The following is a 15874-nucleotide window of genomic DNA, read 5'->3' as shown; positions in this document are numbered from 1 at the left end:
TTTGAAGGGGGCTGTCCATATCGGGTTATAGCTTCAATCGCTTTGCGCTGACGAATTCTCGCCTCGATTTCCGCTATTTGTCTTGCTTCATCCCTCTGATCCTCTGTCAGTTGGTCGTTAATCTTGTTCGAGGTGCCAGGCATATCAGCGACGGATTTGCGCATTTTCAACTCCACATCGGTGAGATCTGGACAAATGGGGTTGAAAATTTGCTCTTTTGCAATTTGCACCAGGTGCGCCTCGCTCACTTCTCCTCCGTCACTGTCCTCGATTTTTTCTGGCGTCACAGTCGGTTTCGGCCCATCTTTTTCGACCCATTGCTCCTCTGCTACTGATGATGATGGTGGATGTCGTGGTATAGCAGAGGACAATGATCGTGGCCCAGGTTGTGGCAAACCTCTTGGCGGCCGAATCTGCACGTCTGACAAAATTCGAATCTTCAACGACGATGATGATTTTTGCGTGCCGGCCTGTGATGATTGCGATGCTGGTGGTGCCAAGTAGGTTTTTTGTTCGTTTTTTCCTTTTTTTTCGTGGGCGCGCTCTAGGTGGTAGGGCGATGGGTGGTGGCATCAGCAGAGCGTCTCGGTCGTATGTGGTCGATTGTTGATCTCCAATCCGCCTGGTCCCATCAACACGTAATACCGCCGTGTCCAATGAGGGCAACAATAATTGTGGCAGCGACAATAATCGTGGTGGTCCACCATTATTACCGCCATCACCATCAATCACATTGCCACCATCAACGACTACAGCATTGACGTTTTGATGGGCCCGTTTCCGTATATTATATACGACTACAGGCGGATCCGGTCTTACCGTAAACACTTCGCGGTGTTTACGGTAAGAATCTAATTCGTACGCCCTCTGAGCAAATATATACAGAGGTATGTAAAAGTTTGTTGGTTAACATGTTACGGATGGATAGAAAACACTTGTTGGAGTCGTTCTGTATTTGTATGTGACCTAACTACGTGGAGAGACATTTAGGCGAACTGTAGCTTGGTTATGTTGCAAATATTAGGAATGTTGCAGAACAGTCTATGCTTGGTAGTGGTCGTAACAAACGGGCTTTCAATGCTGTCAGTTATGTGATACGGTGTTTGGTCCATTTGTAAGATTTCCGCAAATTTAATAAAGTCGAAGTTGAAGGGGGCTGCCTTGGTGTTAGGGCGAATGACTAGGAAGCGAAACAGATGGATACTATTTGTAAGGTAATACACATTCTTCGGCATCTTGTGCTTCATTGTGTAAGAGACGCAGCCGATCCAGTAACTCCTGACAGCGACGTAATTTTTTTATACCTCGTCCATTATGTTGCAATCTAGCTTGATCTATTTCTTCGTCGTCCGAACTTGAATTGGCAAACTCTACATCGACCGACTCATACCGCTCCCTCAGGGCTTCTTTCCCGGTATTCTTGTCCAATGACATAACAGGAATGTTCAACGTTCTTTTGTATAAATACCAGGTGTCCAAGAGCACCCTGGACATAGGAGATTAACATGGGAAAACGGTTTTGACTTTTTTGCGCCTGTACGGCTGATTTGATTGAAAAATCGTATTAATGAAAGTTGTAGTACCTATCACGGACTAGTTTTCTGTATTTTTTTCGGATCTCTAACTTGAGCCCTTTCGTCGTAAAACACGAACAAAAATGCGAAAATTTAAACTTTTTACCGGCACTGTATAAGCGGTTGCCGAGCAACCGTACCCGCAACAATGACCTGTTTACCCGTTGCCCGACAACCGCCTATACAGTGCAGGCCAAAAGTTTAAATTTTCTCATTTTTGTTCGTGTTTTACGACGAAAGGGCTCAAGTTAGAGATCTGAAAAAAATACAGAAAACTAGTCCGTGATAGGTACTACAACTTTCATTAATACAATTTTTCAATCAAATCAACCGTACAGGCGCAAAAAAATCAAAACCGTTTTCCCATGTTAATCTCCTATGTCCAGGGTGCTCTTGGACACCTGGTATATCCTTTGCTGTGCATTAGAACCCTTATGGAGCAAAATAAAAATTTGCCAAAATTGCACTTTTGACAAAAATTGAATTTTCAGACTTTTTGAAAAATCGTAGCTCTTTTATTTAAATTCGCAGAAAATTCGTTCCAACGCCATTCGAAAAAGCATAAAAAATACTACAAAATGGGTTAAAAATGGCCTCTGTAGCTCCTCCCGTTACCGAGATATTGAATTTCAAAAAGTACCTAAAAAACCTCTCTAATACCCCCCCATTCTTTCAATTTTTTTGAAAAGTGAAAAATTTTAAAGTGCTTTTTTTGTGCTTATTTCACCTAATTTAAGGTCGTTTGGTATAAATATGCCCTTTGCTGATTCGATTGATTGCACCGTTTGGCCGCTAGAAGGCGTCAAAGTTCCTTCACCATAAAATCACATATTTTTTGACACACGTCGCTTTGACCCTGAATTACTCCCTTATTTGACAAGTTACGTCAAAATGTCATAGAAAACAAAAGATAGAGCAGATTTCAAGCTTCCCAAAAATATACCTACCGATCACTCTCTCAATAAGGCGCGCGATAGCAGTACCGTGCCTCCGGGCGGTGTTCCGTTAAGGTCAAACACGTCCGCCGGCTTTTACAGTCTGGAGCGCCTAACCTACCGATCACTCTCTCAATAAGGCGCGCGATAGCAGTACCGTGCCTCCGGGCGGTGTTCCGTTAAGGTCAAACACGTCCGCCGGCTTTTACAGTCGGGAGCGCCTAACCTACCGATCACTCTCTCAATAAGGCGCGCGATAGCAGTACCGTGCCTCCGGGCGGTGTTCCGTTAAGGTCAAACACGTCCGCCGGCTTTTACAGTCGGGAGCGCCTAACCTACCGATCACTCTCTCAATAAGGCGCGCGATAGCAGTACCGTGCCTCCGGGCGGTGTTCTGTTAAGGTCAAACACGTCCGCCGGCTTTTACAGTCGGGAGCGCCTAACCTACCGATCACTCTCTCAATAAGGCGCGCGATAGCAGTACCGTGCCTCCGGGCGGTGTTCTGTTAAGGTCAAGGACACATAGAGATGTAACAGAAGCTAAAATGTAATAGAAGCTGAAACATAACCGGTGATGAAAAAATTGAATTTTAGCAATACGTATGTAGGAAAGAAAACAAAAAACAACTCATAACATATTTTCTTTTTTAAATTAATTTGTGGTTCTGTTAAGAACCGTTTTGGTAAAAAATAAAATAAAATTACTTATAAGGTAACTGGAAAATCGCTGCTTGTAAGATCCCCTACTAACCTACGTACCAGAGCAATTTTTCTTTCGGCACTTTCTCGGTGCAAATCCATTTGGGGCACACTCGAAGCATAAGATTCTTCGGCATCTTGTGCTTCATTGTGTAAGAGACGCAGCCGATCCAGTAACTCCTGACAGCGACGTAATTTTTTTATACCTCGTCCATTATGTTGCAATCTAGCTTGATCTATTTCTTCGTCGTCCGAACTTGAATTGGCAAACTCTACATCGACCGACTCATACCGCTCCCTCAGGGCTTCTTTCCCGGTCTTCTTGTCCAATGACATAACAGGAATGTTCAACGAACTTTTCGACAAAGATGCGCCGATATCTTCATCATCGGATAACGACACACACAAAAGAGAATCATCAGATTTAACCAGACAGATTTAACAGATTAACCTAACCTAACCTAACCTCCCGTTACCGAGATATTGAATTTCAAAAAGTACCTAAAAAACCTCTCTAATACCCCCCCATTCTTTCAATTTTTTTGAAAAGTGAAAAATTTTAAAGTGCTTTTTTTGTGCTTATTTCACCTAATTTAATGTTCTTTTGTATAAATATGCCCTTTGCTGTGCATTGGAACCCTTATAGAGCAAAATAAAAATTTGCCAAAATTGCACTTTTGACAAAAATTGAATTTTCAGACTTTTTGAAAAATCGTAGCTCTTTTATTTAAATTCGCAGAAAATTCGTTCCAACGCCATTCGAAAAAGCATAAAAAATACTACAAAATGGGTTAAAAATGGCCTCTGTAGCTCCTCCCGTTACCGAGATATTGAATTTCAAAAAGTACCTAAAAAACCTCTCTAATACCCCCCCATTCTTTCAATTTTTTTGAAAAGTGAAAAATTTTAAAGTGCTTTTTTTGTGCTTATTTCACCTAATTTAAGGTCGTTTGGTATAAATATGCCCTTTGCTGATTCGATTGATTGCACCGTTTGGCCGCTAGAAGGCGTCAAAGTTCCTTCACCATAAAATCACATATTTTTTGACACACGTCGCTTTGACCCTGAATTACTCCCTTATTTGACAAGTTACGTCAAAATGTCATAGAAAACAAAAGATAGAGCAGATTTCAAGCTTCCCAAAAATATCCCCCCATGATTCGATTGATTGCACCGTTTGGCCGCTAGAGGGCGTCAAAGTTCCTTCACCATAAAATAACATATTTTGTGACACTCGTCGCTTTGACCCTGAATTACTCCCTTATTTGACAAGTTACGTCAAAATGTCATAGAAAACAAAAGATAGAGCGGATTTCAAGCTTCCCAAAAATATCCCCCCATGATTCGATTGATTACACCGTTTGGCCGCTAGAGGGCGTCAAAGTTCCTTCACCATAAAATCACATATTTTTTGACACACGTCGCTTTGACCCTGAATTACTCCCTTATTTGACAATTTACGTCAAAATGTCATAGAAAACAAAAGATAGAGCAGATTTCAAACTTTCTAAAAATGTCCCCCCATCAGCTGATTGATAACACCGTTTGGGCGCTAGAGGGCGTCAAAGTTGCTTTACCATAAAATCACTAATTTTTAGACACCCGCTGCTTTCACCCTAGTTTACTCCCTTATTTGACAAGTTACGTCAAAATGTCATAGAAAACAAAAGATAGAGCAGATTTCAAGGTTTCCAAAAATATCCCCACATGAGTTGATTGGTCATACCGTTTGGCCGCTAGAGGGCGTCAAAGTTGCTTCACCATAAAATCACTAATTTTTAGACACCCGCTGCTTTCACCCTAGTTCACTCCCTTATTTGACAAGTTACGTCAAAATGTCATAGAAAACAAAAGATAGAGCAGATTTCAAGCTTTCCAAAAATATCCCCACATGAGTTGATTGGTCATACCGTTTGGCCGCTAGAGGGCTTCAAAGTTCCTTCACCATAAAATCACATATTTTTTGACACACGTCGCTTTGACCCTGAATTACTCCCTTATTTGACAAGTTACGTCAAAATGTCATAGAAAACAAAAGATAGAGCAGATTTCAAGCTTCCCAAAAATATCCCCCCATGATTCGATTGATTGCACCGTTTGGCCGCTAGAGGGCGTCAAAGTTCCTTCACCATAAAATAACATATTTTGTGACACTCGTCATATTTTATGATATTGTTACGATTTTCCCGTGGGTTCACACAAAGTCAATTTAACTCAACGATTAATAAATTTATTACACTTCAAAACACTCCGTACAATAATTAACACAGCTACTAAAAACACTACTACAATTCCACAATTATTCCACTATTTAAACTTAACCGCGTTCCCAAATTCACTACTACTGCGGTCGAGACCGCGTCTTTTATATTCGCAAACCACGTTCTAGAATGACCGCGATACGCTTCGCGGGTTGCCTTGAGCATTCAAGAATATTCCAGGTAGCGCTTCCTAACTGTGGCCTACTTTAATACGCGCCCGGCCAGATATTACGGCGCATCGGTTTCATCCCGAAGCGAGCGCTTGTTAAGAAGTATCGAGCATAGTAGGCCCAGACCGTAACACTGCCCCCCTCTTAAAGCTGATCGTCCCGATCCGCTTCATCTAATCCGTGGTATTTCTTGAGTCTGTCCAGATGGACAATTTTTATCTTGCCTTTGGGGCTGCGTTGGACTCTGTACACGACGTCGTTTAACCTTTTTACCACATTGTAAGGTCCCTCCCAAACAGGTGTTAGTTTCGGTGATTTGCCTTTCTTCCTCTGAGGGTTAAACAACCAAACTTTATCATCCTTCTGGAACCCTCCCGAATTGGCCCTCAGATCATAACGAGCTTTCATCTTGTCGCTAGTTAGATTCAAACTTTCCCTGACCAGATCATGGATGTTCAGTAATCTGTTTTGCAACTCGTCAACGTAGTTCTCAATGTTCGTGCTTTGGCCTGTTGGAGATCCGAACACCACATCACATGGAAGTCGAAGTTCTCGACCAAACAGAACTTTAGATGGTGACTGTCCCGTTGAGTTGTGGACTGCTGCTCTATAAGCCATCAAGAAGAGCGGAATATGCTGGTCCCAATCTTTCTGATGCTGATCAACAACCTTTGAGAGATGTTGCTCTATGGTCTTATTAAATCTCTCGACCATTCCATCCGACTGAGGATGAAGCGGCGTTGTTCGGGTCTTCCTAATGCCTAGCAGGTCACAGAGCCTCTGAAAGAGCTTGGACTCAAAGTTTCGTCCCTGATCAGAGTGTAACTCCAACGGCACACCAAATCTACTGAAGACATTTTCGACGAGAATATCAGCGACTGTGCTGGCTTCTTGATTTGGAATCGCAAACACCTCAGGCCATTTGCTAAAGTAATCCATGGCAACAAGAATGTACTTGTTGCCTCTGTTGGTCTCAGGAAAAGGCCCAGCAACGTCTATGGCTAAACGTTCGAACGGCAATCCTACGTTGTACTGCTTCATAGGTCCCCGGGATCTCGTCTGTGGTCCGTGGCTAGCTGCACAAATGGAACATTGTCGACACCATGATTTCACGTCTTGGCAGTAGTTCACCCAGTAAAAGCGTTGCCGGATTTTGTCCAAAGTCTTATTTACTCCCAAATGAGCACCAGTCTTTCCATTGTGCATTTCCTCCAATACGTGGTCGACCCTTCCTCTGGGAACTACCAGCTGCTTCCTTATCTCTTTTCCATCGGCACTCTCCCAAGCTCTTTTTAGCAAGCCGCCTTCAACCACAAGCGAGTCCCACTGAGCCCAAAGTGCTTTGAAAGTCAGGCCTTTGCTAGAGATTTCTTGCCATGTTGGTCTTGGCTCGCTTTGTTCTTTTCTCAACAACAATGGGCCTATGTCGCTGTCTTCTAGTTGATCCTTCCTAATCTCATCGGTACTCCATTCATCTTCAGTCTTCAGCTGAACCATTCTGATGGACACAACTCCTTCACGTTGTTCCGCTTTCTGGCAATGTTTACAATCTTCGGCGCAAGGTCTTCTTGATAGAGCATCTGCGTTATTATGCAGCTTTCCGGGTCGATGCTTGATGTTGAAATTATACTGCTGGAGTTTTTCAAGCCATCTTGCTACTTGTCCTTCCGGTTGTTTCATTCCGAGGAGCCACTTGAGTGCCGCATGGTCAGTCCTTATCAAAAATTCCTGTCCGTACAAGTACTTGTGAAAGTGATCGACTGATTTTACTATTGCCAGTAGCTCTTTTCTCGTTACACAGTAGTTCCGTTCTGCTTTGGTAAGTTTCCTACTGAAGTATTCTATGACATGTTCTTCTCCGTTTTGGACTTGAGACAATACAGCTCCAATACCAGAATTACTGGCATCTGTGTCTAAAATGAACTTTCCTTTTGGTTGTGGATAACTGAGGATGGGACTGGAGCAAAGTGATGCCTTTAATCTTCTGAACGCCTGATCACATTGGGTATTCCAACAGTAGGGTGTTTTGTCCTCAGTAAGTTGATGTAGCGGAGCTGCGATGTTGGCAAATCCTTCCACAAACCGTCTGTAGTAGGTGGCAAGTCCTAGAAAGCTTCTGAGTTCGTGTTTATCCTTTGGTACTGGCCATTCTCTAATTGCTTGGATCTTCTTGTCGTCCGTCTGGATTCCGTCGACCGTCACCACATGCCCAAGGAATTCGACTTGCTTTTGGAAGAACCAACACTTTTTGGCGTTCAATCGAAGATGGGCACCACCTATTCTAGCAAATACTTCTTGCAAGTTGTCCAGATGTTCTTCAAAAGTTTTTCCCATCACCATGATATCGTCCAGATAAACCAAGCAAGTCTTCCAGTTAAGGCCACGAAGCACAATTTCCATTAGTCTTTCAAACGTAGCAGGAGCATTACAAAGTCCGAAGGGCATCACATTGAATTGGTACAGCCCATTTCCAGCAGAAAAAGCAGTCTTCTCCTTATCTTGCTCCTCAATGCCAACTTGCCAGTACCCACTCTTCAAATCTAAAGTAGAAAACCAACAGGATCCTGCCAAAGTCGTCAGTGTGTCGTCGATACGGGGAAGTGGATAGCTGTCCTTTTTGGTCACGTCATTCAGTTTTCGGTAATCTACACAAAATCTGCTTGATCCATCTTTCTTAGTGACCAGAACAACAGGTGATGACCAAGGGCTGCAGGATTCTTCTATAACTCCGTCGTCAAGCATCCTGTCCACTAATTCCTGCACTTCCTGTTGTTTGGCTATTGGTAGTCTCCTAGGTGGTTGTCGAATCGGTTGTGCATTGCCGGTGTTAATTCGGTGTTTTACAATGGTAGTTTTTCCCATATTGTTCGGTGTTCCAAATATGCTACCATGGTCCAAAATCAGTTTCCGAGCCTTCTTCAGTTGTGGTGTTGACAGATGTTTCCAGGTCTTTTCAAGTTCATTTAAGAGCTTGTTTTCCCTCAACTGCTCCTCCTGTTCTGGTAACCCATCGCAATTGGTTATTTTGACTACAGGCTCGAATACCGCAATAATTTCGCCTTTGTTGATTTTTACGTCGTCTGAAAAAATGTTTGCAACTCTTATTGGGACTTCACTTCCTCCATTTACAAGTGATTTCCCAATGAGGCATCTTCCTGGTCGGTCCGGGTTTCGTACAAGTCCAACACAGCTCCCAGAATTCTGCTCCAATTGTCCAATAATTATTTGCTCGGAATTGCCGCTTATTTTTACTGTCTGAGATGCCAAAACATTAATGGGTGACTCACAGCGGTGACTGGTTGACAGGATGAACTCTTCACTTCCAAACCTTAGGATATTTTGCTCGGGATCAAAAGAAAATCCATGTTGACGAATCAGGTCCATTCCCAGAATAAATTCATCTTCAATATCCGCTACTAACACAGTGTGGGAAAACGTAATCCTTCCAAGGCAAATCTTGACTGTTATTTCTCCTAAAACTTTAGCCGATTCTCCAGTCACAGTGCGCAGGAGAATACTTCTTCGTAAAGGCTTAACTTGACTTTTATCCACAAGGTTTGACCGGATCAAAGATACTGCCGCACCGGTATCCAAAGTAAAAGTAACGTTCATCGCATCCACCTTTCCATCTACGTTCAGGCTTCCCATTGATCTACCCAGGTTTCTGATGGAGATAATTCTGGGGGCTTTGTTTTCGCTAGTCAACATTCGCCCCGTAATGTTGACTAGTGGGAGTTTTCCTGGTCCCTCCTGGATGGTTGTACGTCCCTCGTTGGAGAGCGGGACGGTATCCTTACTCGACAATCTCGTTTGATGTGTCCCGTACGTCCGCATCGATAACACTCCACTCTAGTGATCGGGCGTGACCGTTCTAACTGTGTGGACTGGCCATTTGCTAATGCTGCCATTTGTTGCACTATTTGGCCGAACATTGATTTAATTTCATTCATTGGTGCAGCAGCATGATCGGCTGGCGGTTCTCTCTCCTCTTGAATAGTCACGGCCCTGATCCTTGGCTTTAAGTCATTGCACGCAGCTTCAACTTCCAGCGCTCGAACTAGTAATTCGCTGCTGTTGCTTCCTTTGAACATCTTCAGCATTTTCTTTACTTCCAGATCTCGAATTCCATCTACAAAACACTGTGCCACAAGTTCTTCTTGGATTTCATCCGGGACGGCTGGATAAGCCAGATGCACAAGGCGACGAATTTCGGCCTCAAACTCTTGTAAATTTTCACCAGTTTTCTGCAGTCTTGCCTTTAATTGTGTTTGGTACACTCCTTTCCTATGCTGATCCCCATAACGTCGTTCTAATGCAGCTACTAATGCGTCATAGTTGCTTTGTTGGGCGATAGGCAGAGTCTGTAACAGCTCCAATGCAGGTCCTCGTAATGCCACCACCAGTGCTACAGCCTTTTCCTCGTTACTCCATCTATTTGCATTTGCAGCGGCCTCAAATTGGAGTTGGTACGTTGCCCATGAAGTTTGACCGTCGTATGTGGGAGGCTTGATCTTGTTGAGCCCGTTTCCGGTGATCACTGTAGAGCTGGCTCCTCTGCTGTCAATTTTCTGCTCTAAGTCACGTAACTTTATCTCGACATCATTCTGGATTTTATTAATGTCCTCCCGAACATCGTTCTGAATTTTATTCATGTCCTCCCGAACATCGTCTAATTTTACCTGAACGTCATACTCCATCTTTTTGAGACTATGGGATACATACTCTTGGATTTCTGTTTTGGTCCCCGCTAGACCGTTCAATATTTCTATGTTACGTTTTTCTTGCCGCTCTCTATCTTCTTCTTTGTCTTTTTGTCGAATCCTTTCTTGTTCTTCCTTCTCTTGTTGTCGAATCCTTTCTTGTTCTTGTCGAATCCTTTCTTGTTCTTCCTTGTCTTGTTGTCGAATCCTTTCTTGTTCTTCCTTCTCTTGTTGTCGAATCCTTTCTTGTTCTTCCTTGTCTTGTTGTCGAATTCTTTCTTGTTCTTCCTTGTCTTGTTGTCGATTTTGTTTAAGCATTTCCATCATAGCTGCAAGTTGGGCCTCCATGTTTGCACTTTGACGTCTTGTTATTGGCATAAAATAAATTTAACACACCACTGTTTCGAAAATCTCTAGTCCGGTTCTGAACACTGTTTTTAACCCGAAGTTTAGTTCCAACTCACGTCGCACTAAAGTCCGATCCCACTTCTGACACCAATTGTTACGATTTTCCCGTGGGTTCACACAAAGTCAATTTAACTCAACAATTAATAACTTTATTAACACTTCAAAACACTCCGTACAATAATTAACTCGGCTATTAAAAACACTACTACAATTCCACAACTATTTCACTATTTAAACTTTACCGCGTTCTCAAATTCACTACTCCCGCGGTTTACACCGCGTCTTTTATATTCGCAAACCACGTTCTAGAATGACCGCGAAACGCTTCGCGATTTGCGTCGAATTTTAACGATTGTTCCAGGTCCGGCGCTTCCTAACTGTGGCCTACTTTAATACGCGCCCGGCCAGATATTACGGCGCATCGGTTTCATCCCGAAGCGAGCGCTTGTTAAGAAGTATCGAGCATAGTAGGCCCAGACCGTAACAATATAATAAATAGTGTTGTTTGAATTTGAATTGATTGTCACCTTTAATGAGATAAGTGATCTTAAAAATAGTCCTAGTAATTTCAATGTAAGGATCTTTAAATCGATGAGGGAGACAATTGTTTATCCGCTAACTAAGTTATTGAACCATTGTGTTAATGAGGGGGTTTTTCCTGCCTCTGTGGATGATGTATTGTTGGTAAGATCTTTGAATGTGCTTTAAAAAACCAGATTAGTAGTTTCTTGGAGAACTGTGGCTTTAGAAATAATATGTCAACTAGCACAGCAATAGGTCAGCTGCATGCATACAGGATTGCTTTGAGGCACAGGCAACTTTTTTCGATTTGACTAAAGCATTTGACTGTGTGTCCCATGATACGGAAGTTTTCGAGATCCTATCATCTTGGCCCTAGCAGCATTGCGTTGCTCACGTCTCCTTTGGTGACTGTCTCTCTTGTAGGATCTCTCCCTGTGGTGCATGGGGTCCGGTTCTCTTTTTACTTGACATAGGTAACTGTCTAACTAACACCAGTTCAACTGTACTACTGTTTGCTCAAAAGACCTTGAACAGCTAATCGTTTGAGCATCAATGCAGCTAAGACACAGACTCTGGTCTTTGGTCTTAGACCAACCACTGTGAATACGTTTCCCGACCCTGGACTCAAAACTGACCTGGAGGTGGCCAGTAAACTAAGTAGGAGCATATAGCTCTTCCAGACGAGTCGTCATTAACAGCCCAATCCATAAAATTTGCAAGAAACGAAAGGCAGGCAATGTGTGTCCAATCCTGGAGACTTGAGGAAGTTGTTGCAGTTTGGTGATGATGTAGCAGTGTTTTAACTTACAACAGAATTGTTGCTGTTTTAAGAACTTGCTTATTTATTTTCTTTTGTAAATTTACTCAGCAGCATTAAATACATATCAATTTTGTTTTGTTGTGTGATTTATTTAACATGTTTTTTCAATTTCAGTTCAATTTATTGTACCAAAGAGCAGGTAGGTAAATTATCTAATTTTATGAAGAAAACTAGACTTTTGATAAAAAATAAACTCTTCTTAAAGATTTTATTTGTATATTTCATAATGAATACAATTAAAATACCTAGTAATTTAACCTACTATCTGATGTAAAATACTGTATTTAACAGTAGCACCATCTGTTTCTAGCCTTATAGGTAGTCAGAGAAGTATAGGCAAGGGGGGCTAATTCTGTAAAATAATGGCATTTGATCATAAAACAACAACAAACATAACATAACCTAACCTAACCTAACCTAACATAACATAACCTAACCTAACCTAACCTAACCTAACCCAAACCCAAGGACGGTAAACAGTACAGGAGTGCTTAATCCCATAAGCGCAATCTTGCCGGTATCGGCTCGGGCCGGTGACGATTTTTACGTCACCATGGGTCTCTCGCGTTTGCGCGATTGTTTTGCGCGATGCGCGATTGCAGTCGATCATTCACGAACATGATCTCGTACATAGCATCTCGGGCGAATATTTAGCGTATTGTGCACCCGAAGGCCCACTGTGACGTCAGAATTCATTCGCCGCCGGGAAACAAAATCGGCCGATCGAGCAATCCTGTACTGTTTAATATCCTTGACCCAAACCTACGCAAAAAAAAAAAAAAAAAAAAATTCGAGAGAAAAAAAAAACAAAAAAAAACTTGAGAAAAAAAAAAAAAATTCGAGAGAAAAAAAAAACAAAAAAAAAACGTGAGAAAAAAAAAAAAAAAAATAGTCGCGACCAACAAAAAAAAAAAGACAAAGAAAAATGTCGAGAGGAAAAAAAAAAAAAGTCAAGACAAAAAAAAAAAAAAATACGAAATTAAAAATAAGCGAGCGTCTTGGAAAACGTAGGCGTGGCCAGAATGCGATGATGGACGGAAGGACACGGCAAAATATGCATTATTTTAATTTTTTGTATTACATTTTTTTTACTAAACCGTGGATTAGGAATTCAGTGGTGGCGTTCATTTTTGCGTAACTCTCCCCCAAACCCAGATTTTTACGAAAAGTTAAGTTTCTCGAACTGAGTAACATATACGGACAAACTGACTGCAGAAATGGATTCCTTGACCCCGAATTAGTCGAAAACGAGTATCATCAACCCTAACCTATTTCAATCCAAAATGGCTGCCATTTTGATTTTTTCCTTAAAATGTAATTTCCGGCGTAGGTTTGATCGAATTTTTGGACGTGAACGAGGGAAACGATAGTTTCATCATTCAATTTTTTTGAAAAATTTTAAAGTGCTTTTTTTTGTGCTTATTTCACCTAATTTAATGTTCTTTTGTATAAATATGCCCTTTGCTGTGCATTAGAACCCTTGCAAGCAGCATGCTTTCTGCTCCCAGGTGGCATGCTACTTTGGTGCAAAAGCTCACTAATGCCAAAATTAGGCATTTTTTCACTTAAATAATTTTTTATTTGATAAAAACGGTACCATATTTTAATAAAACAATTTTATTGCGTAAAATTCTCAATACAGTCAAAAGCTTAACTATTTTATATACAAACTCAAATAATTCTTAAAAAAAGTAGTTTTCCTCTTTTAAGAAGGAAATCAGAGTATAGGGCAACAGCAACTTGTCAATGTCATTTACATTGATATGCTGCCTTATCACAAACCTAGACAGGCTCTGTAAAGACTTGACTTCCTCATAGCGGGATATTGGCTTGAGCAACCTCACTGGATAGTTTGGTTCAAGACCTTGGCTTTTGGTGTAGCAAAATGGGGAATCCCCTGATGAAATCCTGACTGCTGCCTCTATAAACTCTTTAATGGTTCTGAAACATTCCTGGTCAAACACTTTGTACCCGTCTGAGGTGCGTTCAATTCTGGTGTGTAAGGTTTTACCCACACTCCGAAAACTGATTGAAAATATGTGCCTATAACAACACTTTTTCTACAATCATCATCAAACAATGTATGTATTCAACTGAACTGACCTGTCTGAAGCAGAATCCCGCACTAAAAACGACCCATCAGGCGCTCCATCCAGTTTGCTTTCAGCCAATTGCTTGGACACAGGACCCCAATACCATACCTCATGGGACAGGGTGGATATCTCATTTCTAGGGGTGTAAGTTAGGTCTGAAGTCTGTGACATTGTTGGAGACTGAGGTGTTTGACCACTTATTTGCAAGGAGTCAGTTTTATCACAGCAAGGCAGCTCCTGCTAATTGACCACTCAAAAACTCTTCTTCTTAAACTCGAAAAACTTACCTCTCTAAATGGAATTCTAATGGTCGGGCTCGGTTCGATGTCCTTGGAAAAACAGTTGATCATCCTTTTGTGCCACTTTCTCAGACTTTTCCTAAGGGTGCTGTCCTGTTTCTTTAAAGTGTCCTGTTTGGGGTCATCAGGTTGCTGTCTTGTGGATCTTCTCAACATTTTCAAGGTTCGTATACGTCGAAACCAACATATCTGCTTCTTATCAGTATCCATTCTGCTTCAGGGCTCTGCCCTGTCGCCCCTGACCACCCTTCAACACAAAATCACCACAAGACAGCATGAGTGAGATTTGCACTCGTTTGTTTTCAACTGCAGTAGCAAAAAATAAATAGCATTACTTTTTATAGAGTAAAATGTTAAACAAAACTTATAGCAATATTATTTCTTTTTCAGTTTTTATCTGCAGTACTTCAGTCAGCTTTCCCTTTCACAAGTTCACAATCACAACAAAACAAGGCGTGACAGCTGACAGTGAAAGCTCAGACGACAGATGAATTAAGCAGTAACATAGGCCATCTTGTTTTGTCAGAATGAATTAAAATGAGATAGACATTGTAAACTGTCGTTAAATGGACGCCCTTGCACCTGTAGCAACAATTGGACTTCCTGGGTTGCCCCAGGATTGGTCAGATTGAAAGCCCTGAGAGTACCGGAATTTTTCATAAGGAATAAAAAAATAATAATAAAAATTGAAAGGGATGCCAGTCGGTTTTTTCTGTTTTACAAATTTTAGCTACCGGCAAACTAAACAAAAATTGATCTAGGGGCTTTCCGATTCCCCTCAGGACTTAGGGATAGAAGGAAGAGTTTCCAAGTTTTTAAATTTAAAATTTTTTAATAACTAGGTACTAACTGTCCTACCTGAAAGAGTCGTTGTAAAACCTTAAACCTAAAGCAACCACCCTAGCTAGGTTAGTTTGGATTACGGGAGGCTGCTACCGCTGTCCGGCCACTCAGCGACCACGGTTAACCCAAAAAACTGAAAGAAAAGAATTTCCCAACCCCTCGATGCAAAATCGGCGCTCAAAACCCGGGAATTCCTAAATCCCTAACGATAAAACACACCTAACCCGTACGCAAAAAGAAAAATTAGGTTAACGAATAACCTAAACTCAACTTAATTTCCTAACCCCCACCCCCTCAATTTAAAAATAAAAGAAAAAAACATAAACTCTAAAAACATGTTTGCTAACCCTAAAAACATAAACTCTCAACTCAAAAACAACATACCTAATACTGCACAACGGGACAATGGCAAAAGTTAACGACTTAACAGAACTAGAAAAAACCTCCACAACACCCAAACACAAAAAACACCACACAAAACACCAATTCTACCGGTAATCCTGAAGTCCCCTAACGACTGGATGATCCACACGACTCCCAAACTCAAAAG

The 15874-nt window shown here is 41.6% G+C and overlaps 1 protein-coding gene across 2 annotated transcripts; it reads right to left on the bottom strand.

Annotated features, from left to right (window-relative positions):
- Nucleotides 1-13690: 13690 nt before the first annotated feature.
- Socs44A (Suppressor of Cytokine Signaling at 44A) lies at nt 13691-14931 on the bottom strand. 2 transcript variants are annotated; one of them, XM_081988518.1, is made up of 3 exons: nt 14470-14931; nt 14193-14422; nt 13691-14132 (listed from the first exon to the last, which is right to left on the bottom strand). In XM_081988518.1, exons 1-3 carry the CDS (start codon nt 14689-14691, stop codon nt 13772-13774), a joined length of 813 nt encoding a protein of 270 aa, XP_081844644.1. In that variant the 5' UTR covers nt 14692-14931; the 3' UTR covers nt 13691-13771. The 2 variants fall into 2 exon arrangements, with proteins under 2 accessions (XP_081844644.1, XP_081844645.1); XM_081988519.1 differs by having other exon boundaries at nt 14193-14419; nt 14470-14930.
- Between the last annotated feature and the right edge of the window lie 943 nt (nt 14932-15874).

This window comes from Ips typographus, linkage group LG10 (genome assembly GCF_016097725.1).
Source record: "Ips typographus isolate SLU linkage group LG10, UJ_Ityp_2.0, whole genome shotgun sequence".
Lineage (NCBI taxonomy): Eukaryota > Metazoa > Arthropoda > Insecta > Coleoptera > Curculionidae > Ips > Ips typographus.
This window is presented reverse-complemented; position numbering and strand designations above follow the sequence as displayed.

Excerpts from the sequence above, each read along its gene's own strand:
- Socs44A (XM_081988518.1), bottom strand. The coding sequence starts at position 14,691 with ATGGATACTGATAAGAAGCAGATATGTTGGTTTCGACGTATACGAACC. Across the intron at positions 14,423-14,469 it reads TTAGAATTCCATTTAGAGAG|CAGGAGCTGCCTTGCTGTGA; the intron begins GTAAGTTTTTCG and ends GTGGTCAATTAG. Across the intron at positions 14,133-14,192 it reads CGGGATTCTGCTTCAGACAG|GCACATATTTTCAATCAGTT; the intron begins GTCAGTTCAGTT and ends GTGTTGTTATAG.